Here is a 24,025-nt window from a genome sequence, read left to right on the forward strand (position 1 = left end):
CCCCTCCCGTGCTGCCGCTGTGCGCATCACTTCCGGTCGCGCCAGGCGCGTTGCCAGTCCTGCGCTTCTGTGTCTACTTCGCCTTGCTGCCGGGTTTCTTCGCTTGCAGCGCCGCAGGGTTATCACCAGAGCCGTGCTTTCCCCTTCTTGCAGTCAGGTGCTAGAGCCACGTGGCCCGGGGCTTCCCGCTTGCGCAGCCTGGCAGCCCGGAGCCTTCCACGGTCCCCCGCCCACCCGGGGCCCAGCGACGCCCCCCTGGGCGAGCACGATTTCCGAGGACAGGGGGTCCGGGCCCAGCGCTTTCGATTCTCGGAGGAGCCGGGCCCGGGAGCCGACGGGGCCGTCCTGGAGGTCCACGTCCCGCAGGTGCGTGCAGCAGCATCCGCCGGGAGGCGCCTGAGGGCAGGAGCGGTTCTCGGCTGACTGGGCTGGGGTCCTGAGGGACGGCGGGATGCGGACGCTCAGCTGCGCAGCTTCCTGCTTTAGGTTGGCCCCCGGAGCGAAAACGTCGGATATGAATCCCTTCGGTGCATTAAATGTCTCTCAGTAAGAATTTTGGAGACCCTGCCAAGAAGTGACCCTGGTCACTATGTTGGTCAGGCTGGTCTTGAACTGTAAGCTTAAATGATCCTCCCGCCTCGACTTTCCAAAGTGCTAGGATTACAGGCGTTAGCTTCCGCGCCAGGCCGGCTTTCTCCACATCGAATCTTTCCTTCCAGGAAAGTGACATTCTTGACTGACCTCTAATGCTTCTTTTGATCTTGTTCAAGGGTTTCTTGATTCATCCTTCTCTCTCACTTTTGTGTGAGTTTTGGGACCAGGGTTTCCAGTTTTATTTGGTGCCCTAATAGGTTTTTCGATTGGACCTCGCTTCTTTCTCTAAGCTCACAGCTGCCACAAAACTCTCAATGATAATTCTTTTTCTTTTCTTTTTTTTGAGACACTGTCTCTCGCTCTGGCGCCCAGGCTGGAGCGCAGTGGCGCGATCACAGCTCACTGCAACCTCTAACTCCCGGGTTCAAGTGATCCTCCCGCCTGCCTAAGTGCTGGGATTACAGGAGTGAGCCACCATGTCCTGCCTGTCTTAGGTTTTTCAAAGCACTTTCACATTGCTGTATTTCATTTGGTTTTAACAGCAGCTTGTGAGGCATGTCCCATGCTAAAGGAACAGCTTTAGAGAAGTTAAATGGCAGGCAGAGGCGGGAGGATCGCTTGGGACCAGGAGTTTGAGACCAGCCTGGGCAATATAGTGATACTACGTCTCTACAAAAAATAGAAAAATTAGTCAGGCATGGTGGCGTGTGCCTGTAGTTTCAGCTATTCCGGAGGCTGAGGTGGGAGGATTGCTTGAGCCGGAGAGGTCAAGGCTGCTGTGAGCTATGATCAGGCCACTGCACTCAGGCATGAGCAACAGAGCAAGACCTTGTCAAAAAGAGAGAGAGAGAAAAAAAAAAAGATTGGAGTGGAGGCTATTTCTGATTGTCTCCAAACAGCTTCATGTTTTTTTTTGACCCAGACGCTCACTCTATTGCCCTGGAGTGCAGTGGTGGGCTCACTGCAACGTCAACCGCGGGCTCAAGTGATCCTCCCACCTCAGCCTTTCAAGTAACTGAGACTACAGGCATCGACCACCACACCTAATCTGGCTTCAGGGATTTTTTTTTTCTTTTTTTTTTTTGGAGACAGAGTCTCGCTCTGTTGCCCAGACTGTAGTGCAATGGCACAATCTCGGCTCACTGCAACCTCCGCCTCCTGGGTTCAAGTGATTCTCCTGCCTCAACCTCTCGAGTAGCTGGGATTAAAGGCGCCCGCCACCATGCCTGGCTAATTTTGTATTTTTAGTAGAGACGGGGTTTCGCCATGTTGGTCAAGCTGGTCTCGAACTCCTGACCTCAGGTGATCCACCCCACCCCCCCAACCCCGGCCTCCCAAAGTGCTGGGATCACAGGAGTGAGCCACCGCGCCCCGCCTCTGACTAGAAATATCTTATTTGCTTGCTAGTTGCCTGTCTCTCTACAGTAGGATATGTGCTCAGGGAGAGCTACATCCCCAGTCTAAGAATGGTCCCTGATACTCTGATACTAGAAGCACTTGTTGAATGAAGAGTGCTATCAAGAGTTTCTATCACATTGCATTGCAGTTTTATATTCCCAAAGGTCATGGATTGGTGAACAGAGTTGCCATTTTTGTAATGGATGCCAATGCCTGACAGAAATTGCTGTATAAATGATTCCAACTTCCAGCAGCTAAATTATTTATGGCACACAAAAACATTCTTTTCAGGTCCTGCATCTCCAGTATGGAATGTATGTTTGGCCCTGTGCTGTGGTCCTGGCCCAGTACCTTTGGTTTCACAGAAGATCTCTGCCAGGCAAGGCCATCTTAGAGGTACAAATGCCCCTGAAGTTTCCAGAGTTCTGGGTTATGTTCAGATGTGTTAAGTTTACATGTGTATATTGCTTGTTATTAGCTTTTGTTAAGTATTTTTAAATCGGGTAATTTAACTAGTTTGTAAGGTCTGTGAGCTAAGAATGTTGTTTTGTTTTTGTCCTAAGGTACAGAGATAATCCTGGAACTTTTTTTCATTTAAAAAGTGGTTTTTTTGGCTGGGCACGGTGGCCTCCCAGCATTTTGGGAGGCCGAGGTGGGGGCATCATTTGAGTTCAGGGGTTTGAGACCAGCCTGGCTAACATGGTGAAACCCCATCTCTACTAAAAATACAAAAATTAGCCAGGCATGGTGGTGCATGCCTGTAATCCCAGCTACTTAGGAGGCTGAAACAGGAGAATTGCTTGAACCCTGGAGGCAGAGGTTGCAGTGAGCAAAGATCGCACCATTGCCCTCCAGCCTGGGCAACAGAGCGAGACTCCATCTCAAAAAAAAAAAAAAAAAGTGGTTTTTTAAAAAAGACACTGGCTCACACCTGTAATCCTGGTACTTTGGAAGGTTGAGGTGGGAAGATCTCTTGAGCCCAGGAGTTTGATAGCAGCCTGGTCAACATAGTGAAACCCTGTCTCTAAGAAAAAAGAAGTGTTGGAGACTATAGGTGGACCACAAAGCCTAAAATATTTCCTCTCTAGCCCTTTAGTTTGCTGACCGCTATTCTAGATGAAGCCCCTGAATCCCTTCCACGGCCGTGGCAGTCTTTAAGGCCACTGTTTTAGGTGTCCCAGCAGTGTCATGCAGGCTTTTTACATTCAGGTTGCTGTAACAAAATACCATAAACTGGGTAGCTTATAAATAACAGAAATTTATGTCTTTGGCCGGGCACTGTGGCTCACGCCTGTAATCCCAGCACTTTGGGAGGCCAATGTGGGCAGATCAGCTGAGGTTAGGAGTTCAAGACCAGCCTGGCTGACATGGTGAAACCCCATCTTTACTATAAATAGAAAAAATTAGCCAGGTCTGGTGGCACATGCCTGTAGTCCCAGCTACTCAGGAAGCTGAGGTAGGAGAATCGCTTGAACCCGGGAGGTGGAAGTTGGAGTGAGCTGAGATCATGCTGCTGCACTCCAGCCTGGGCGACAGAGCAAGACTGCATCTCAAAAATCTAAAAATAAAGACATTTGTGTCTCAGTTTTGGAGGCAGTGAAGTCCCAGGATCAAAGTCCTTACAGGTTCAGTGGCTGGTGAGGGCCAGAATTCCAGTTCAGTGCCCTCTGTGTTCTTAAGTGCCTTAAGAAGCAAGGCAACTCTCCAGGGCTTTTATAGGGGCACTAATCATGACAACTCTGCCTTTATGTAATTGCCCCCCAAGGCTCACATCAGATGGGTAATTAGGATTTGAACATACGAATTTTGGGTGAACACAAACATTCAGACCGTAGTATAGCCCTTTCTGTTTTTGGAAATGTTGAGATTAGTGTAAAAAATATATCCCATTCTCTTTCTAACCTCACTATCTGGCCTCAGACTGGTGAAGGCTTGGAAAAAACAATTTTATCACATTTGCAGAAATAGACTTTCACACCATACTTAAGACCAAAGGCTAAATAGACAAACCAGAAGCTTAACATCCCACTCTTAACTTTTACTACACCAAGTAAATGAAATTAGGGGTAGGATTTGGCACACACCTCTGGCCCTAGTTGTAATTGCTAGGCACTCAGAATTAATCTCTATGTCCTTCCTTGAACTGGAAAATGGGAAGCTTCTGTTTTTGCTAATACTTATGAAGGCATTCTCTGGTATTATTTCTTAGTGTCTACAAAGCGTCTTGCCACTTTCAAGGCCCAACTGGAAAATCTTTACTAGAAAGCCATGTTACAGACCTGTTAGGTTTTAGCTACAGAAGAGCAATCAACTATAGAACATGCTAACAGAAGTGAAAACTAGGCCGAGTGCTGTGGCTCATGCCTGTAATCCCAGCACTTTGGGAGACGGAGGCTGGCAGATCACTTGAGGTCAGGCATTTAAGACCAGCCTGGCCAACATGGTGAAACCCTGTCTCTACTAAAAAATACAAAATACTAGCTGGGTGGCTGGCCATGGTGGCTCACGCCTGTAATCCCAGCACTTTAGGAGGCCAAGACAGGTGGATCACCTGAGGTTTGGAGTTCGAGACCAGCCTGACCAACATGGAGAAACCCCATCTCTACTAAAGAAATGTAAAATTAGCTGGGCTTGGTGCACGCCTGTAATCCCAGCTACTTGGGAGGCTGAGGCAGAATTGCTCAAACCCAGGAGGCGGAGGTTGCAGTGAGCCAAGATTGCACCATTGAACTCCAGCCTGGGCCACAAGAATGAAACACGTGTCTCAAAAAAATAAATAAATAAATAAATAAATAAAAATTAGCTGGGCTTGGTGGACAGCTACTCAGCAGGCTGAGGCAGGAGAATCACTGGAACCCGGGAAGTAGAGGTTGTGGTGAGCCGAAATTGCACCACTGCACTCCAGCCTGGGGAACAGAGCAAGACTCCATCTCAAAAACAAAAAACAAAAAAAACTAAAAACTGAAAATCATGGCAGAGGAATCAAGTGCCCCAAAACTACTACTGTGTGCATAGCAATTAACTGCCAGTTAGGATACATGGCCCTTTAATGTTGAAATTGAAAGGTTAAGCTTTTACCCTTTAGCACAGTCGATTCATAAGGAATGCACTTTTGCCATGTTTATAGTAATGTTCAGTTATGGTACACATTTTAAAGAAACCCAGAAAGATTGCCTATGCTTACTTAAAAATGCAAGAATGAAAAAGTACTAAGATTCCCAGTTTTTTGCAGTTCCAAGTATAATTGTGAAATGCCATCTTTTATAACTTACTAGATTGGAGCTGGAGTGAGCCTTCCAGGAATTTTGGCTGCCAAATGTGGTGCAGAAGTAATACTGTCAGACAGCTCAGAACTGCCTCACTGTCTGGAAGTCTGTCGGCAAAGCTGCCAAATGAATAACCTGCCACAGCTACAGGTGGTAGGACTAACGTGGGGTCATATATCTTGGGATCTTCTGGCTCTACCACCACAAGATATTATCCTTGCATCTGATGTGTTCTTTGAACCAGAAGGTAAACTTTTGGCTCAATAGTACATTTGGCCAGTGATGTTGTATGAAAGTCTATTCATAAATTCTTTCTTCTCAGATTTTGAAGACATTTTAACTACAATATATTTTTTGATGTACAAGAACCCCAAGGTCCAACTGTGGTCTACTTATCAAGTTAGAAGGCAAGTATGGATAACCCTGGCTTACTTTTGTATGTAACTTAAGCCTTACTCTACTCTACCCATGCAATGTATAATTTAATAAAATATATCTGAAGCAAAACAGAAAAGGCATGACTTTAAAAAAAACCATTTATTTTTTTTTTAAGTGCTGACTGGTCACTTGAAGCTTTACTCTACAAATGGGATATGAAATGTGTCCATATTCCTCTGGAGTCTTTTGATGCAGACAAAGAAGATATAGCAGAATCTGCCCTTCCAGGAAGACATACAGTTGAAATGCTGGTCATTTCCTTTGCAAAGGACAGTCTCTGAATTATACCTACAACCTGTTCTGCAACAATGTCAATACTGATGAGCAACCTGGCACACAAACTATGAGCAGACCACTTCAGTTTGAGAATGCAGTGAGTCTGAAGATGGTCAAGTCTGTTTGCATCAGATTTTGATGTCACCTAGACAACACTTACATTAACACATATGAAACAAAAATTAAAATACATATTACAAGTACTTGGATTGTTCCTTTGTCATTAAATAGGATATAAATTAGGTTGAGAAGGGGGTATCACAACCTCAAGAAAAGTGCCACATTAAAGCATTGCTTTTAGGTGTTCAACTGGCATTTCCACTTTAACTTAGGAAATGATAGGCACTAAACATTCCACTTCCATACTATGCAGTCAGCAACAATCACAAAATTGCATAGTTCCTTCAAATAAATGGGGGGAAAAAAAGACCAGGACATATTCTGAGAAAAGCTAACACCAAGAAAATGTTTTAATTAAACTACAGAAACAATGGTTATAATACAGAATATTCATCAGCAAAAAGATACACCATGTTATAAGTACTTACAAAGTTACAACCATTTGCTTCCTTAACATTTCCATGTTAAGTTCATACATGTAGATATGATCAGATTTACCATTTTTAGGGTAAGAGGAAAAAAAAGGTGTATTTATCATCAGCTAGATGTGCTCACTGTATGCTCCGTTATTTATATGCAAGGCCCGGGTGACTGGAAGTGCAGTTGTCAGGCATTTTAATAAACTGGACAGCCATTTGTTTCTGCACGACAAGGCATCTTTACACAGGAGCAATCGGGAGAAAACAGGAAACAGCCAAGCACTCTGCACTGCAACACGCCACCTTAACAGCTAACCAGCATTACTCAACTGCTACACAACTGCGCCTAGTGCACAAAAATACATAAGAGAAGAGATTAGAATTGTGTTTGATAAACAATCCTTTCAAAAAAATCAAGTCTTTTCACCTGAAAAGTCTTTATACAAATTTGGGTTCAGATTACCATTTAGATCTGAAGGTAAATAACATATACAAATTTACACCAACTTTTGTAGGTTTTTAATTTTAAGGAATGAAGGCAATGCTGAGTCAATCTCTTGACAGCTTTAGGCTGTGTGTAATGGCTGCACACGTTTTCCTTAAAAGTCAGGAGGCCACAAATTAGGTTACCAATCTGTTTAATTTCAAACAAAAAAAGTCAGCACTATATAACAAAATGAAATTTTACCTCAAATATCCAAATCCAATAATGAAATCTGAAGTCGTTCACCTCACTAAATTACAAGAAATTTGAATAACAGCAACAAAATGGCACATAAAATGAAGTTTGCCAACTGAGGCAAAGCTTAAACAAGTAAAAAGTTAGACAAATGTTACAAAATAACCTTTTCAATAGCCAGTTGCTTGTTCCAAGGACTCTTCTTCGATGGACTGAGTATGTGGTCCTTTTCCCCCAAGTCCTCCGTTTACACTGCTTGCCGATACATCTAGGTTTGAAAAGAAAGAAGTTCAGCTCACCTTCCATTAAAGTGCACATGGTTTCAGTTTCAGGCATGTACTTACTAAGGCTCTGGTGAAACCAGTAGGGTACAGAAATGTTCCACCCAGCCATGTTTTTTAAAGGCCCAATTAGGAAAATTTCACAAAGGCTACCATCAGGATGTACAAGTTTGAATTTACATATTTCTGGCCAAATAACCAAGGTGAAGAAAGGTAAGGGGAAGAAAAAAAAAAAAAAGAAAAAAAAAAAGGGCTGTATCCAAACAAAAACAACTCGAAATCAGAGAATTGGTCTATATTTCATTAAGATAAATTGTTTCAAATGAAACATTGGTAATTGAGAATACTACTTTAATATCTGAGCTACTTAGGGCCCTTTCCTTTTTAAAAAATAGGACCAAACAATTTAAGAGTTAAAGACACACTATCCTTTCCCCACCCAGTGCAATACCTGTAACTTTCTTTTGGGGTTCCAAATGTTCACTGCTTCTTATTGCAATTCGTTTGCCACATCCATTAGAATATGAAGTCCCAGTCAGTACAACAATAGTTGAACTGATTGTTTCTCTAAGAGGATAGTGCATCTTTAACATTTAAAGACAAACCTGCTCCAATACACGCCCACAGAAACTGGTCCCTGGAGGATCAGCCAAATCAGTTAAAATCTGCAATACTGGCCAATATTCTTTTATCAAACAGGAGACCGCAGCTTTAAAGGGGGAAAATGCAGACGTTGGATAAAAACAGCAAGAAATAGTCATTTTCATTAATAGGTCTCAAACAGTTTATGAAACAGCCATTATTATCTAAGCTTCATACACAACCTTTCTGCAGACCCCTCTCTTCAGTATTACTCCCAAAGGCGAGTAACCTCCGAGCAGCACTCCTAACGATAGGAGTCATTCTTACATTAACACGGCTCAAAAAGACCTACCCCAAATCCCATTTATGAATTAGGGTTATGTGTCTCAGATTCCCAGACATTACCATTTTCTTAAGAGGACACCGCTCCTTCCTCTTCAGGACTCTTAGGAGGACTCTTCGATCGCGACCTGGATTTGGATTCCCTCTTGGACACCGGCGGAGGACTCCTGGACCGAGATCGGGACCTGGACCGCGAGCGAGATCTGGAGACCGAGGAGGACTTGGACTTGGACCTTCGCGCGGATCTGGACTTGGAAGTCGACCGAGAGCGAGAGCGAGTGCGGGACCGAGACTTCGAACGGCTGTAGCGAGATCGGCTGCGGGACCTGGAACGGCTCCGACTCCGGGATCGGCTGCGGCGACGCCGCCTAGGGCTGCAGGCGGGACGAGCAAGCACAGCGGGGTTAATTCCAGGCAGCGGGGCCGGCCCCGCCCGCGCGCTCCCGCCCAGGCCGCCATTATCTCGCCGCCAGACGCCATTTCCCCAGTCGCGAGGCGGGGTCCTCCGCCCCGCGCCGCCCACATCCCGGCCACTCCCGGGTCGCAGACGGCGGAAGCTCGCGGGGCTGCCGGAGGGTCCGAGACGCGGCGTGCAACCCCCGCCCCGTCCCGCACCACGTGCTTCGCCGCGGACCTTTGTGAGGCCGCCCGGGCCTCCCGCGCGCCCCGCCCCGCCTCCCGCGGTCCCCTCAGCCCCGTTTACCTGCGGCTCCGGCGTCCGTAGCCACCGCCCCCATACCTGCGGGGTGGCGGTCCCCGGCGGCTGTGGTGTGAGTCCGGGGGGCGGCCGTAGCGCGCCATTTGCACCCGCAGCTCGCGGCCGTCCAGCACGGCTCCGTCCATGGCATCCATAGCGTCCTCGGCGTCCCGCTTGTCGTGGAAGCGGACGAAGGCGAAGCCGCGGGACTCCTTGGTGTAGCGGTCCCGCGGAATGTACACGTCGCCAACGCGCCCGTACTTCTCGAAGACGCGCCTCAGCGTGTCGGGCGAGGTGCGGTAGGTCAGGTTGTCCACCTTGAGGGAGGTCATACCCTCCACATCGGGAGGGGGGCGGCCGTAGCTCATGGCTCTGACTGGCGGCCCGGAGCCCCACGGACTGGCGCCGACTTCCTCAGTTCTGGGCGGTGCGACGCCGCGCCTCTTAGGCAGTTGCTTTCCGCGTGGGGACGCTGGGAAAGGCCTTGCAGGAAAACAGGGCAGACAAGCTCCGCCAGCGAGCGCACCTGAGCAACAACTGAACGGGTGGCCGGCCCCAGCGCCCGTTTATATCGCTCCTCACAAAATGGCGCCCGCGCCACCCGGAAATGAAATCCTCTGATTGGCCCGCCGTGCCCCGTTTTGTAACGTCCCTCACGCGCGCCCCGCCCCTACCCGAAGCGCCTGCGCACAGTCCGGCGGGCGGGCCAAAAAGCGCGGAGTCACGGCTGGAGGGAGGGGGAGCGGAATTAGCGGGCAGTTGGAAAGCCCGCGAAACGCTTTTTCCGCCTGGGAGGCCGGACGACCGGGCTCGGGCAGGAGGAAGAGGAGGTGCTCCCCATCTGGGCTCCACCTTCTTTTCATGCCAGTACTCAAAGTTCACGCCCTTTTTTTGCTCAGTTCTCAGCCCCGTCTTTCAGAAGGGTGCTTCTGCCCTCATATGCCTCTCCCTGTGACCCCGGCCCCTTCAGACTCCGCTACGTCGTCTCTCGGCCCCGTCCAACAGCTTCTGACTACTCTTCGCCGGGGTCTGCTTCCCAGTCCCCTTTCGCCAGAGCCCGCGAGCTCAGTGGGCTCTGCGTCCTGCGGTGGGGAGTCCTCGCGGAGCGCCTGCTCCTGCCAGGCGGTCCGGGACTACGTTTCCCAGCGGGCCGAACGGACGGCGCCGCTGCTGCGGTCAGGTGACCGACCGGTCGCCTGACTGCAGTGAGTGAGGCTGGGAGGGCGGGGCTGCGCCGGCTGCTGGGGCTCGCCCTTGGCCCTTTAATCCCCTTCGTGGGCCCCTCAACCTGGAGCGGCCACGTTCTTGGGGCTTCTCCGGGGGTTGTGCTCTTCTGTACTCGGATCGATTCTTAGGAATATTCTAACTGCCGGTGGGGAGAACTGCGCCCTAAACCTGGGATTCTGATCCAGGAACTGGAAGTTGACAGCTTGGCTGCCTGGCTCCTGCATCTGCCTTCTCCACTGACCATCTCATTTCTCTCTCCAGGATTGTCAGTGGCTTCGCCCCAAGGAGAGCTGACTGCCCTGGGCTGCTGCCTCCGGCAGAGCTGAGCCAAAATGTCCCCGGAATCTAAAAAGCTTTTCAACATCATTATTTTAGGAGTTGCCTTTATGTTTATGTTCACTGCCTTTCAGACTTGTGGAAATGTGGCGGTGAGTTGGAATCTGTCCTCCCTCCTTTGAAGTACCCATCATAATGCATTACAGAAATGACAATAAACGTTAATTATATCTAATAGCGCGCTTTAATTGCATTTTTATTTTTCCCACCCAGGCTTCCTCATTTGTTATGATTAGGTTTGATTTCTTGTGTCAGACATTCTCTTATATGGGGGAGTTAAGCATTACCGTTTATCTGATTTGATTAGGGGTTTGGATGTTAACTTATTTTATTTCTTGTCTGTATTAAGCTCTTCCTTAGTACTTGGATGGTTAAGGAAGGAAACCCAAGGCGTAGTTACAGCTGGTTTTCCTCCCCTGTCCCTGTCATTGGTTTGCCTTCTCCAGTTATGTTGTCCTTTTTCTTTTTTCATAATGGACTTCAGTGTTAGGTACATTATGAACTTTTACTTTATTCTCTTGCTGAGTACTTGGAGTCACACTTCCGAAGTGGGGGCGGAAGACTGGAAAACGTTTTCGTTGATTAGTTTTATCTTCCACACAGCAAACTGTCATCAGGAGTTTAAATAGCACAGATTTTCACGGCAGTGGATATACCAGGTATTGTACCGTATGATTGATTTTGTTTTATATTTAACAGTAGTTGCTTTAATCTGATCAGAATCACCAGCGATAGAATATTGCGATTGAATTCGTAGTGATTGCATTTTCTCTTCTCCGTACCTAGACTGAGAGAACGTAATAGAATAAAGCTGATGAGTTTAGGTTTCCTGTGGAATTAGACACTAGGTTTGAAATCTTGACTTTACAAGGTATTTATTGCACTGTTATCTTAGGCAAGTGTTTCCACGAGCCCAATTTCCTAGCTCAGACAATGCGTGTCTGGGCACAGTGCGTGGCATTGAATAAGCACTCTTAGTATTGTCATGATTAGAATTCCCAGTCCTGAGCAGAAGATGTTGTGATTCTTGAACATTTGGTTCTTCTGGTTTTGTAATTTCATAACGATTAATATACGTATGTCAGGAGCTTTTAGATTTTCGTTAAGGTGTTTAGTTCCAATTTTACAGATGGGTAAAAGGAAAAGATCTTCATAAGTCACTAGAACCTTGTGATTGGAGCTGGGAGTGTAATATGTACCGATATATATGCACAAACAGGTTTTTCTTTTTTAAAATTAGATTTTTTAATTGACAAATGAAAATTGCATGTTACTTGTTGTGTACAACATGTTTTGAAATATGTGCCATGGAATGGCTACACTGAGCTATAGAAACAGGTTCCTAATTTCTCTAGAGTTAGAGATTGGATCATGGCACCCCCCTTGACCCCCCACAAATCCATAACTTATACTTGGTTCTTTATCCCTCTCCTAAGCCTTGTATGTCATATTTGAGAATGAAGGGATGTTACTGTTCGTTTTTCTAAGTGATTAGTAGCACAGCTTTTTGTACTTCTTTGTCTTCATGTGTGTTCTAAAGAACAAATGCAAAAACACATTTGATATTTGAGAGATTCATAAAAGCCAAATAATAATTTATTTTGGATTTATGAATAGTGTCTAGTAAATGAATTCAGGGCCTTTGAAATGGTTTTAGTCACACTTCATATAAGACGTATGTACTAAGGCTGGGTCAATAGTAACTGAGTAATATTCAAGTGAGACTATTAGGTTGAGTTAAATAAATTCTGGCTCAAGCAAGTTGTAACTCTGCGCTATTATTTATAGCAGAGAAATGTCATGAAGCTGCCAGGAGTTCTAGACTAAGTTTGTAGGGCAGATTGGTGGACTAGGGCATCTGGAATCATGCAATCCTGGCTGGACATTCACCAGCCACCCAGCTGGACTTTTGGCAAATTACTTAACCCCACTGTATTTCCTTTTTCTGTTCTTTAACATGAGGATAATAACAATATCTTCTTTGTAGTGCTGCTAGGATTAAAAGAGAAAATATGTATAAGGTACTTGGCACAGTTCCTGTTACTATGACTTACCAGTATGTAAAAAATGTATTGTAGGCAAACTGATCCCAAAGCACAGTTGGTGGGCTTCAATATTTTGTACAAATGAAAACTTTTATATGGTATTGAATTTTTTTTTTTTTTTTTTTTGAGGCGGAGTCTTGCTCTGTCGCCCAGGCTGGAGTGCAGTGGCCGGATCTCAGCTCACTGCAAGCTCCGCCTCCCGGGTTCCCGCCATTCTCCTGCCTCAGCCTCCCAAGTAGCTGGGACTACAGGCGCCCGCCACCTCGCCCGGCTAGCTTTTTGTATTTTTAGTAGAGACGGGGTTTCACTGTGTTCGCCAGGATGGTCTCGATCTCCTGACCTTGTGATCCGCCCATCTCGGCCTCCCAAAGTGCTGGGATTACAGGCTTGAGCCACCGCGCCCGGCCGGTATTGAATTTAATGATATGACTATCATAAATTCTGACTAAAGAATGTGAGTGTTTATTGTAAAATCTATAAACTCAGATGGATTTTAAAAAGTGACACAATGTACAAGGGCTTTGTTCTTTTTTTTTTTTTCCATTTGTGTATTATGTGTGCAGCATGGCTATTATCTACGGAGTGTTCTCTGCTTCAAATTTGATTACACCGTCAGTGGTTGCCATTGTAGGACCTCAACTCTCTATGTTTGCCAGTGGTTTATTTTACAGGTGAGTAGTGTAATCTTGCACTTATTTAATTAGAACACCTTTCAGGATCTTTCAAGTAGATAGTAAACTTTTCACAGTAATTTATAGACTTGGAATGAATAAAATATAGGTGGTGTTTTAGGAATTTTGGCTCAGTACTTGTTGCTGAGGGATATCATATTCTAATATGATAGGATGTATCTATATCTGCTTTTGTTTCACTGTTAATAAAAGTAGTATCCAAAAGTCTCTTTCTATGAGGGTTGAAAAGAACAGTCTATGAAATAATCTTATTTTCTGTCAGTGGACTGAAAATAAGTGGGGATTCAAATGAAATAACTAAATGTTTCTCTGAACTCTAGCACTATAGTTCCATGATGTGCTAAGCTCTTGGCAAAGAACACTGCAAACCTGTAAAATGTCTGATTTTACAAATTTGAACTAATAAATTATGGGCCAGGCACAGTGGCTCCCACCTGTAAATCCCAACACTTTGAGAGGCCAAGGTATTGCTTGAGCCAAGGATCACTTGAGTCCAGGAGTTCGAGACCAGCCTGGGCAACATGGTGAAACCCTGTCTCTACCAAAATAAAAAAAATTAGCCGGGTGTGGTGGCACATGCCTGTAGTCCCAGCTACTCTCGAGGCTGAGGTGGGAGGATGACTTGAGCCCAGGAGGTAGAGGTTGCAGTGAGCTGTGATGGTGCCCCTGCACTCCAGCCTAGGCAATAGAGTGAGACCCTGTCTCAAAAAAATTAATTAAATAAGAAATGAGAAACTTGATTGTGTCCCATTTTTCAAAACTGGAGCGATCCTTTATAGGTTGAGTTTTAAAAGAAGAGAATGTCAGAACTGATTCCTAGAAGGCATAATTGGCACTCTATTTCAGGTATCGTTTGACTATAATACCTTGACCTGTTATATTTTAGCATGTACATTGCCGTTTTTATCCAGCCTTTCCCATGGTCCTTCTACACAGCCTCTGTTTTCATTGGAATTGCTGCTGCTGGTAAGCATTTTGATTTTTAACTTAGCTGCTTTCTTCTCTGGGGCCTATCTGAGGGTATTATTTATGTGTTTAGTATGTAACTCTAAGTGAATTTCTTTCTCTTGATAAACTTTTGGGTTGAATTTTAGTGCTTTGGACAGCACAAGGAAACTGCCTGACGATAAATTCGGATGAGCACACCATTGGGAGAAACAGTGGAATTTTTTGGGCACTTCTGCAGTCTAGGTAATTCCCCTTTTGAAGTTCAGTCTTTCTTTTCTTTCTTTTTTTTTTTTTTGTCATACCATTTTTTAGGTCTTTGTTTGACAATTTGGATCTTCCATGTTATGTGACTTAAGTTCTAGCTAAATGTGACATGATTCCAATTTTGTAGAATTGCTTGTAATGATGGCTGGGTATGCTGGCTCACTAGCTACTCAGGATTATTTATACCAATACTGAATATAGCATACTAAAATTTTTTTTCGGGACAGAGTCTCGCTGTGTCGCCCAGGCTGGAGTGCAGTGGCCGGATCTCCGCTCACTGCAAGCTCCGCCTCCCGGGTTTATGCCATTCTCCTGCCTCTGCCTCCCGAATAGCTGGGACTACAGGCGCCTGCCACCTCGCCTGGCTAGTTTTTTGTGTTTTTTAGTAGAGACGGGGTTTCACCGTGTTAGCCAGGATGGTCTCGATCTCCTGACCTCGTGATCCGCCCGTCTCGGCCTCCCAAAGTGCTGGGATTACAGGCCTGAGCCACGGCGCCCGGCCCCCTTTCTTTTTTTTTTTTTTTGTGAGATGGTGTCTCACACTGTCACCTGGGCTGGAGTGCAATGGCGTGATCTTGGCTCACTGCAACCTCTGCCTCCCAGGTTCAAGCAATTCTCCTGCCTTAGCCTCCTGAGTAGCTGGGATTATAGGTGCCCGCCACGACACCTGGCTAATTTTTTTTTTTTTGTATTTTTAGTAGAGACAGGGTTTCACTATGTTGGCCAGGCTGGTCTCAAACTCCTGACCTCGTAATCCGCCCGCCTCGGGCTCCCAAAGTGTTGGGATTACAGGCGTGAACCACCACGCCTATCCTTAATGTTTTCTTAAGAAGAAAGCAAAATGGCTATTCTGCTCTTGACTGTTGGATTTCTGGAATCTCTCCTGAGGAATTGCCCTCATGAACCATGCCTAAAATTTTGGCCTTGACAAGGCTTAAGAAATGCAAATGTTACATTTTAAAGGGTTGTATATTAAGAAACTAGTGTGTAAGTGAATGATTCTTTCTTCAGGAAAGTATGCTAAAGAAAGTATCTGATTAGATGCAGATAACTAAATCATGGATTTTTGGAAACAGATTCTTTAAAATTTAGCTTAAGCTTATTTCGAGGGAGTCATTGCCAGAGTTGCAGTAAATCACATGTTTCAAAGTGAGTCAATTCTTCTTTGAAGGGTGCCTGTGAATCAGGTTACTGTCACATGGAAGGAGTCTGAATTCCATCTGGGGCAATTAAGTTTATCAGAGTCCAGATGAAGTTGATACTTTTAAATGATCCAGGACAGGTAGATACTTTAAAAATGATGTCCTCTCTCCCTCTCTTACAACAAATAATGGGAATAATTATTTTTAAAAAACCATAAATATTAAAATAATTTCCCAACATCCTATCCTCCCTTTTCTTCCCCCAGCTTGTTCTTTGGAAATCTCTACATATATTTTGCCTGGCAAGGGAAAACTCAGATATCAGGTTTGTTTTATCCACGTTGCTTTATTCAGATATGTTCAAAGCATAATAAGAGTTATACAGAAATACCCATTATTGCTTTATTCAAGCATTGTTCTCATGAACCCTGACACCTCAAGTTCTCGCAGATTTTAGCTTTTAGTAAGCCTTTTCCTTGGTTTATATTATTTACTATTATTATTTTTAAGACAAGAGTTTCACTCTTGTTACACAGGCTGGAGTGCAATGGCGCTATCTTGGCTCACCGCAATCTCCGCCTCCTGGGTTCAAGCAATTCTCCTGCCTCAGCTTCCCGAGTGGCTAGGATTACATACAGGCCTGCACCACCACTCCCAGCTAATTTTGTATTTTTAGTAGAGATGGTTTTTCCACGTTGGTCAGGCTGGTCTCAAACTCCTGACCTCAGGTGATCCGCCCTCCTCACCCTCCCAAAGTGCTGGTATTACAGGCCTGAGCCACCGCTCCCAGCTTGGTTTCTATTATTAAACTAGGATTATATTTATGACTATGCTTTAAGTGGCATCTCAGGGTCTAAGGGGAGGTTATGCTGTGCACAAGCTTACGAGAATACTGCGCACGAGTAGATGGTTCTCAGAAGACTTCTGAATGCTCAGTTGTTTTCTCTGGACCCTTCTTTGATTGAAAGAAGGCGATTAAGCTCTTATGCTGTTTTTCTTTGCTTATTTGTATTTCTCTAACTGAAAGACAAAGGTGAAGGTATCCTATTTATCTCCTTTTGCTAAGTTTTTACTGATGCATTAAAGTAAAAATGTAACAAGAAAGTGCGTTGACAGGTATAAGCAACCCTTGTACCATGATACTAATTCTGGAATTGTTTGGTTGATACTATCTAGTTTCTTCTTTTTTCTCCTTAGAGAGTGACCGAAGAACAGTGTTTATCGCGCTGACGGTGATTAGCCTTGTGGGGACAGTTCTGTTCTTTCTCATTCGGAAACCAGACTCTGAAAATATCCTAGGAGAAGATGAGTCTTCTGATGACCAGGACATGGAAGTCAACGAGTAAGATGTTGGGAACATTCCATTTTATTTTAAAATAGATTTTGAATAGATCTAGTCTAGAGATTACCCACGTGTTTAGCCCTAACTGATATCCAGTACTCTCTGTAGGTTACTACAGGCAAGAAAAGGAAGAAAATAAAGGAGGAGCTGCGAGGGAGGAAGAAAAAAAAGGTCACCAGAGGAAGGGAGGTGGTGAAAAGGTGCACAGGGAATTTTGAGTCTATTCCTGGCCTTGCCACTGATGTGTATGTGACCCTGGACAGTGGTAGCAATTCCCATCATGTCTCCAGGCCTCAGCTTTCTCACTCAATCAGTATGTTTTCATGGGCAAGGAAATAGAAGGCAGTGTTGACCTTGGTTACTGTTTCTGTGATCCAGCTTTAAAGTTTTCCTGTTCTTGTGGTATGAGTGAGTGGCAGGGCCAGTGATGGTTGTCACAGATGAACTTTGGTTATCACTAGGCTCTTGCTTATAGTGTCCGGCTCTTGCACTAACTTACATAGGTGGTTTTCCCTAGAGTAGTCCAAATGTGGGAATGAGTGTACAGCCCTGTGTTTTGTAAAAATTGTAAATTACCGAAGCACATTTCAGTTGCAGGTGACACTATTTAAGCATGACAGGCTAGTGATCTGCAGTATCATTTAGATTTGAGGAAGGAGAGATGAGAAATTAATCTCTGCCACCCTTGTTTTGCTTTGTGAATTGATAAATTGTGAAGATTGCCTTACAGCATTTTATCTGTTGTTAAAACTTTTGCATTGAGCATCCCATGCTGACTTTGTAATCCAGAAAGTCATAGGAGCATTAGATGCTCCAGATTTGCAGTAAGTTTGTGTAAAGCAGAAGCAAGGCAGTGCTTTGGTCTGGATATGTTGCCATGCCCTGCCTTCTTGCTCTTTACTGTGCTTCACAAACACTGGGTTTTTTTACAAATTGAAGGCTTGTGGCAACCCTGCATCGAGCAAGTCTTTCTATCCGTGCCACTTTTCCAACAGCTTGTGGTCACTTTGTGTCTCTCTGTCACATTTTGGTAATTCTCACAATACTTCAAACATTTCATCGTTATGACATCTGTTATAATCTTATTACATCTGTTACAAGATGTGATCAGTAATCTTTGATGTTACTATTGCAATTGTTTTGGGGCAGCACAATCCGGATCCATATAAGGTGGTGAACTTAATTGATCAGTGTTGTGTGTGTTCTGACTGTTCCACTGCAGGCCATTCCCCCATCTTCCTCCCTCTTCTCCTGAGACACAGCAATATTGAAATTAGGCCAGTTAATGACCCTACAATAGCCTCTATGTGTGAAAGTGAAAGGAAGAGGTGCATGTCTCTCACTGTATTTACTTATTTATTTATTTTGAGACGGAGTCTCACTCTGTCACCCAGGCTGGAGTGCAGTGGCATGATCTCGGCTCACTGCAACCTCTGCCACCTGGGTTCACGCCATTCTCCTTCCTCAGCCTCCCAAGTAGCTGGGACTACAGGCATGCACCACCGCACCCGGCTAATGACTAATCAAGAAATGACTAAGCTTAGCAAGGAAGACGTGTAGAAAGCTGAGATAGGCTGAAAGCTATGCCTCTTGTACCAAACAGCCAAGTTGTTAATGCAAAGGAAAAGTTTTTGAAGGGACTCAAAAGAGCTACTCCAGGGAACACACAAATGATAAGAAAATGAAACAGCCTTGTTGCCGATACGGAGAAAGTTTTAGTGGTCTGGATAGAAGATCAAACCAGCCACAACATTCTCTGAAGCCTAATCCAGAGCAAGGCCCTCTCTTCAATTCTGTGAAGGCTGAGAGACGTGAGAAATCTTTAGAGGAAAAATGTGAAGCTAGCAGAGGTTGGTTCGTGAGGATCAAGGAAAGAAAACATCTCCATGACATCAAAGTGCAAGGTGAAACAGCAAGTGCTGATGGAGAAGCTGCAGCAAGTTATCCAGAAGATCTGATTATTTTAATTGACAAAGGTAGCTGCACTGAACAACAGGTTTTCGATGTAGACCAGTCTTACATTAGAAGATGCCATCTAGGAATTTTATAGCTAGAGAGAAGTTAATGCCTGGCTTTAAACCTTCAAAGAACAGGCCGACTCTTGTTATTGGCTAACACAGCTAATGACTTGAAGTGGAAGCCAGTGCTCATTTACCATTCCAGAAACCCTATGGCCCTCAAGAATCATGCTAAATCTGCCTGGGCCCTAGAAATGGAATGACAAAGCCTGGATGATAGCACATTTGTTTATGGCATGGCTTATTGACTATTTTAAGCCCACTGTTGAGACCTACTGCCCAGAAGAAAAGATTCCTCTCAAAATATTACTGCTTATTGACGATGTACCTGATCAGCCAAGTGCTTTGTTGGAGGTGTAGAAGGAGATGAATGTTGTTTTCATGCCTTCTAACAACATTTGTTCTGCAGCCCCTGGATCAAGGAGTAATTTCAGCTTTTGTTTTTTTGAGACAAAGTCTTGCTCTGTCACCCAGGCTGGAGTGCAGTGGCGGGATCTCGGCTCACTGCAACCTTTGCCTCCCAGGCTCAAGAGATTCTTCTGCCTCAGCTTCCTCAGTAACTGGGATTACAGGCGTGTGCCACCAAGCCTGGCTAATTTCAACTTCCAAGTCTTATTATTTAAGAAATACATTTCACCCCGTCTCTACTAAAAAACATACAAAAAACTAGCCGGGTGAGGTGGTGGGCGCCTGTAGTCCCAGCTACTCGGGAGGCTGAGACAGGAGAATGGTGTGAACGTGGGAGGCGGAGCTTGCAGTGAGCTGGGATCCGGCCACTGCACTCTAGCCTGGGCGACAGAGCGAGACTCCGTCTCAAAAAAAAAAAAAAAAAAAAAAAAATATGTTTCATGAGGATATAGCTGCCATAGATAATGATTCTTCAGATCTAAGCAAAGTAAATTATAAACCTTTTGAGAAGGAGTCATCGTTCTGGGTAGGTCACATTAAGAACATCTGTGCCTGGGGCTGGGTACAGTTGCTCACGCCTGTAATTCGAGCACTTTGGGAGGCCAAAGCAGGTGGATTGTTTGGGCTTAGGAGTTTGAGACCAGACTGGGCAACATGGTGAAACTTTTTTTTTTTTCTGAGATGGAGTCTCACCCTGTCATCCCGACTGGAGTGCAGTGGCGTGGTCTTGGCTCACTGCAACCTGTGCCTCCCAGGTTCAAGCGATTCTCCCGCCTCAGCCTCCCAAGTAGCTGGGACTACAGGCGCATGCCACCACACCTGGCAAATTTTTGTATTTTTAGTTGAGAGGGGGCTTCACTATGTTGGCCAGGCTGGTCTCGAACTCCTGACCTCGTGATCTACCCGCCTTGGCCTCCCAAAGTGCTGGGATTACAGGAGTGAGCCACCACGCCTGGCAAAACATTTTGTTTTAAAGCACACACCAGTAGTTATTAGAGAAGGAGTCTGTGAAGGTGAGTATCACAAATTCAACAAAAACTGACCCCCCATTCAGTCAGCACATGTTTGGTGTTGGTCCTAGAGGATAAATGCTGCCCATCCCTGTTTTCAAGGAACTGCCAAGTTGGGGAGGTGGATGAGGGGTTCTGGAACTGTGAGCAGGTGCTCTTCTAGAAATACTGCTTAGCCTTTGTAGCATTCTCTCTTCCTGAATTGTCTCCTAAATTTGGAACTTCTATGTCTCTGTTCTACAAATAGCACAGACTTGTGGCAGCCCTCTTCTATGCCTGAGGGATATAGGCGTGAACAAGACAGATAAGTCCTTGTTCTTATGGAACTTAATTTTAGAGGGGGTGGTAGACAATACATGTGTAAGAAAATAGCCAAGTGAGCGATAGGAAGACTGTGAAAGTGGGGGAGAGTGGAGGGGAGGGGGGAAGAGTGGAGAGGAGGGGGGTGAAGAGTGGAGAGGAGGGGGGTAGAGAGTGGGGTGGCTCCCGGAGACCTGCCTGGTGAGACATGAAGGTCAGTGGGTGTCCTTTGCCAGAGCCAGGCAGTGGGAAGGGTGTGGTGGGCTCTGGGCTCCAAGAAGGAAAAAGTGGAAGCAGTAGGCAGGGTCAGATTATGTAAGCCAAGATAAGGAGGTTTGCATTTTCTTCTTAGTGTGATTAGCAACTGTTGAGGGTATAAGTAGAATTCTGTTTTAAAGGTTCCCACCTAAAGGCCTCACAGGAAAAGATTTGAAGGTTTGAAAGATGTGAAGAGCTCCAAAGAGACAGCTCTATCTGTCTTCTGGCTGGGCACAGTGGCTCCTGCCTATAATCCCAGCACCTTGGGAGGCTGAGGCAAGAAAATCACTTGAGCCCTGGGGGTTGAAATCAGCTTGGGCAACACAGCAAGACCTAGTCTCTACTTTAAAAAAAAATGAGCCAGGTGTGGTGGGGCATGCCTGTAGTCCCAGCTACTTGAGAGGCCGAGGTAGGGGAAGCTTCAGCAAAGGGATTCAGGGTTGCAGCGAGCTGTAATGATGCCGCTGCACTCCAGCATGGGCAACAGAGCAAGACCCTGTCTTAAAAAAAAACAAAAAAAACTGTCCTCTGTCTCAAGTGCATAATTTACATCTCTGAGGACCTGTTAGCTGGGTGATCTCTAGGTGTTTCTTCATTGGCAGTTACCTCTATCCTCCTTCGCCCCTCCCTCCCTTTATTCTTTCCTTCCTCTCCTCTTCTTTCCTCCCTCCATCCTTTCATTTCTTACCTTCCTCCATTCATCCTTTCTTTCCCTTCCCTCTCTCCCTTCTTTTCTTCCTTTCGCTATATTTGAGGTTCTCTGATATTCTAAGCATTGTGCTAAATAAAACAGAAGTTTATGCATTCATGGAGCTTACTTTCTAGTTGGTGACAGAGAGAAAAGAAACAGGCAGGTTTTAAAAATAGCTTTATTGAGATATAACTCATATACCGTATAATTCACCCATCTAAAGTATACACTTCAGTGCTTTTTAGTATATTCAGAGTTGTGCATCCATCATTGAAACCAATTTTAGAATATTTTTTGAATACTTTTATTGCCCCAAAAAGGAGCCACAGGAAGGATGCGATGGCCCACACTTGGCCTGTGGTTCCTGTTCCAGGTAATAAAAATCATAGCACTTTGGGAGGCCGAGACGGACAGATTGCTTGAGCCCAGGAATTTGAGATTAGCCTGAGCAACATGGCGAAACACCATCTCTACCAAAAAAAAAAAAAATCAGTCAGGCATGGTGGCACATATCTGTGCTCCCAGCTACTTGAGAGACTGAGGTGGGAGAATCGCATAAGCCCAGGAGGCAGAGGTTGCAGTGATTCGAGATGATCATACCACCGCACTCCAGCCTGGGTGACGGGGGGAGACCCTGCCTCAAAACAACAACAACAACAATGTATGCTGTAGCCAATCTCCATCTGGTTCTTTAAATAAAAAAAATAAAGCAGGCTGGGCACGGTGGCTTACGCCTGTAAATCCAGCACTTTGGGAGGCCGAGGCGAGCAGATCATGAGGTCAGGAGATCGAGACCATTCTGGCCAACATAGTGAAACTCCGTCTCTACTAAAAATACAAAAATTAGCTGGGTGTGGTGGTGTGTGCCTGTAATCCTAGCTACTCAGGAGGCTGAGGTAGGAGAATCGCTTGAACAAGGAAGTCAGAGGTTGCAGTGAGCCAAGATTGTGCCACAGCACTCCAGCCTGGGCAACAGAGCAAGACTCTGTCTCAAAAAAAAAAAAAAAAACCAAAAGCAGAGAAGTAATAGAGAAATATGAGAGTAGGGGGGTGGAGGGGGAGTTGTTACAGTTATAGAGTTGAGAAGGCTGAGAAAGTAACATTTAAGTCAGGGCCTGAAAGAGGTGAGACAGGTGTGGCTCTTACCTGGAGTGGGATGGTAAGCCATTGGAGTGTTTGAGAGAGGACTGACAGTGATCTAACTTGAATGGTAAACAACTCACTGAATTAAATTGGAAGTGACTTGCAGCTGAATTATTGTATTTTAGTGGTCTGTAGAGTATAAATCAGTTAATTGGGGCCTGAAGGGTAAAATATTGGAATCCTACATGGGATCCTATCCAAGTATAAAATGAGGGTACTACCAATTAATGTCATCTAAATAGTATTTGCTTCCAGGGAAGGCGTGAGTTTTATGATGAGGAAACAAGTTTTCTTGCTGATTAGAGCATACCATTTTTTTGTGTCTTAGTAATTTTTTTTTTTTTTTGAGGTGGAGTCTCACTCTGTCACCCAGGCTGGAGTGCAGTGGCACGAACTCGGCTCACTGCAAACTCCGCCTTCCAGATTCACGCCATTCTCCTGCCTCAGCCTCCCAAGTAGCTGGGACTACAGGTCCCTACCACACGCCTGGCTAATTTTTTGTATTTTTAGTAGAGATGGGATTTCACCATGTTAGCCAGGATGGTCTCAATCTCCTGACCTCGTGATCCACCTGCCTCGGCCTCCCAAAGTGCTGGGATTACAGGCGTGAGCCACCGCACCCGGCGGTGCGTTAGTAATTTTTTAACTTAATTGGATCACCATTAGATTCCTTTTATTTCTTAAGTTAACGAGATCTCCTTTGCATTCATTTCTTTGGTAAAAATGCCATTTAGAGATATAGGAGTAGACTTGGCTCTTAGGATAGGAAATGTAATCTTTTTTTTTTTGATACGGAGTCTTGCTCTGTCACATAGGCTGGAATGCAGTGGCACGATCTCGGCTCTCTGCAACCTCCACTTCTCATGTTCAAGTGATTCTCTTGCCTCAGCCTCCCAAGTAGCTGGGATTGCAGATGCCTGCCACGCCTGGCTAATTTTTGTATTTTTAGTAGTGATGGGGTTTCACCATGTTGGCCAGGCTGGTCTCAAACTCCTTACTCAAGTGATCCACCCGCCTTGGCCTCCCAGAGTGCTGGGATTACAGGCGAGAAATGTAATCTTTTAAAAATCTTTTGGCTGGGCACTTGGCTCACACCTGTAATCCCAGCA

General features: G+C 45.3%; 3 protein-coding genes across 17 annotated transcripts in view; 2 read left to right on the top strand and 1 right to left on the bottom strand.

Annotated features, from left to right (window-relative positions):
- Positions 1-28: 28 nt before the first annotated feature.
- Positions 29-7,160, top strand: METTL23 (methyltransferase like 23). 3 transcript variants are annotated; one of them, XM_033182318.1, is made up of 5 exons: positions 33-366; positions 2,284-2,371; positions 5,268-5,505; positions 5,581-5,665; positions 5,812-6,175. In XM_033182318.1, the coding sequence occupies exons 2-5, from the start codon at positions 2,300-2,302 to the stop codon at positions 5,975-5,977; spliced, it is 561 nt and encodes a 186-aa protein (XP_033038209.1). In that variant the 5' UTR covers positions 33-366; positions 2,284-2,299; the 3' UTR covers positions 5,978-6,175. The 3 variants fall into 3 exon arrangements, with proteins under 3 accessions (XP_033038210.1, XP_033038209.1, XP_033038208.1); XM_033182319.1 differs by having other exon boundaries at positions 29-366; positions 2,284-2,388; positions 5,581-7,160; XM_033182317.1 differs by lacking the exon at positions 33-366 and having other exon boundaries at positions 2,278-2,388.
- On the bottom strand, positions 6,412-10,224 carry SRSF2 (serine and arginine rich splicing factor 2). Of its 7 annotated transcripts, XR_004430486.1 has the most exons (5): positions 9,099-10,224; positions 8,459-8,769; positions 8,077-8,180; positions 7,357-7,458; positions 6,425-6,857 (listed from the first exon to the last, which is right to left on the bottom strand). XR_004430486.1 is itself a non-coding variant. In XM_033182315.1 (3 exons), the coding sequence occupies exons 1-2, from the start codon at positions 9,458-9,460 to the stop codon at positions 8,466-8,468; spliced, it is 666 nt and encodes a 221-aa protein (XP_033038206.1). In that variant the 5' UTR covers positions 9,461-10,224; the 3' UTR covers positions 6,412-7,458; positions 8,459-8,465. The 7 variants fall into 7 exon arrangements, 3 of the variants coding, with proteins under 3 accessions (XP_033038206.1, XP_033038204.1, XP_033038205.1); XR_004430484.1 differs by having other exon boundaries at positions 6,425-7,458; XR_004430485.1 differs by having other exon boundaries at positions 8,077-8,769.
- The window catches only part of MFSD11 (major facilitator superfamily domain containing 11), a 40,922-nt gene continuing 26,697 nt past the window's right edge, over positions 9,801-24,025 (top strand). For 2 of the 7 annotated variants that reach the window (XR_004430481.1, XM_033182311.1), the window contains exons 1-7: positions 10,295-10,747; positions 11,259-11,314; positions 13,264-13,371; positions 14,279-14,358; positions 14,487-14,583; positions 16,013-16,071; positions 16,944-17,088. Coding sequence is in view for 6 of the 7 variants with exons in the window: in XM_033182311.1 (XP_033038202.1) it covers positions 10,652-10,747; positions 11,259-11,314; positions 13,264-13,371; positions 14,279-14,358; positions 14,487-14,583; positions 16,013-16,071; positions 16,944-17,088 (641 nt within the window). In the remaining variant the exon portion in view is untranslated. Of the gene's footprint in view, positions 10,748-11,258; positions 11,315-13,263; positions 13,372-14,278; positions 14,359-14,486; positions 14,584-16,012; positions 16,072-16,943; positions 17,089-24,025 lie in introns of all 7 variants that reach the window. The other 5 variants (XM_033182305.1, XM_033182306.1, XM_033182307.1 and 2 more) reach the window with 5 other exon arrangements.

The sequence above is a fragment of the Trachypithecus francoisi genome, unplaced genomic scaffold (genome assembly GCF_009764315.1).
Source record: "Trachypithecus francoisi isolate TF-2019V2 unplaced genomic scaffold, Tfra_2.0 Lachesis_group20, whole genome shotgun sequence".
NCBI classification, from domain to species: domain Eukaryota; kingdom Metazoa; phylum Chordata; class Mammalia; order Primates; family Cercopithecidae; genus Trachypithecus; species Trachypithecus francoisi.

Coding starts and splice junctions, on each gene's coding strand:
- METTL23 (XM_033182317.1), top strand. CDS start 2,305: ATGTATGTTTGGCCCTGTGCTGTGGTCCTGGCCCAGTACCTTTGGTTT. Junction 5,506..5,580: donor TGTGTTCTTTGAACCAGAAG/GTAAACTTTTGG, acceptor CTTTCTTCTCAG/ATTTTGAAGACATTTTAACT. Junction 5,666..5,811: donor TCTACTTATCAAGTTAGAAG/GCAAGTATGGAT, acceptor TTTTTTTTTAAG/TGCTGACTGGTCACTTGAAG.
- SRSF2 (XM_033182315.1), bottom strand. CDS start 9,460: ATGAGCTACGGCCGCCCCCCTCCCGATGTGGAGGGTATGACCTCCCTC. Junction 8,770..9,098: donor TACGGACGCCGGAGCCGCAG/GTAAACGGGGCT, acceptor TCCCGCCTGCAG/CCCTAGGCGGCGTCGCCGCA.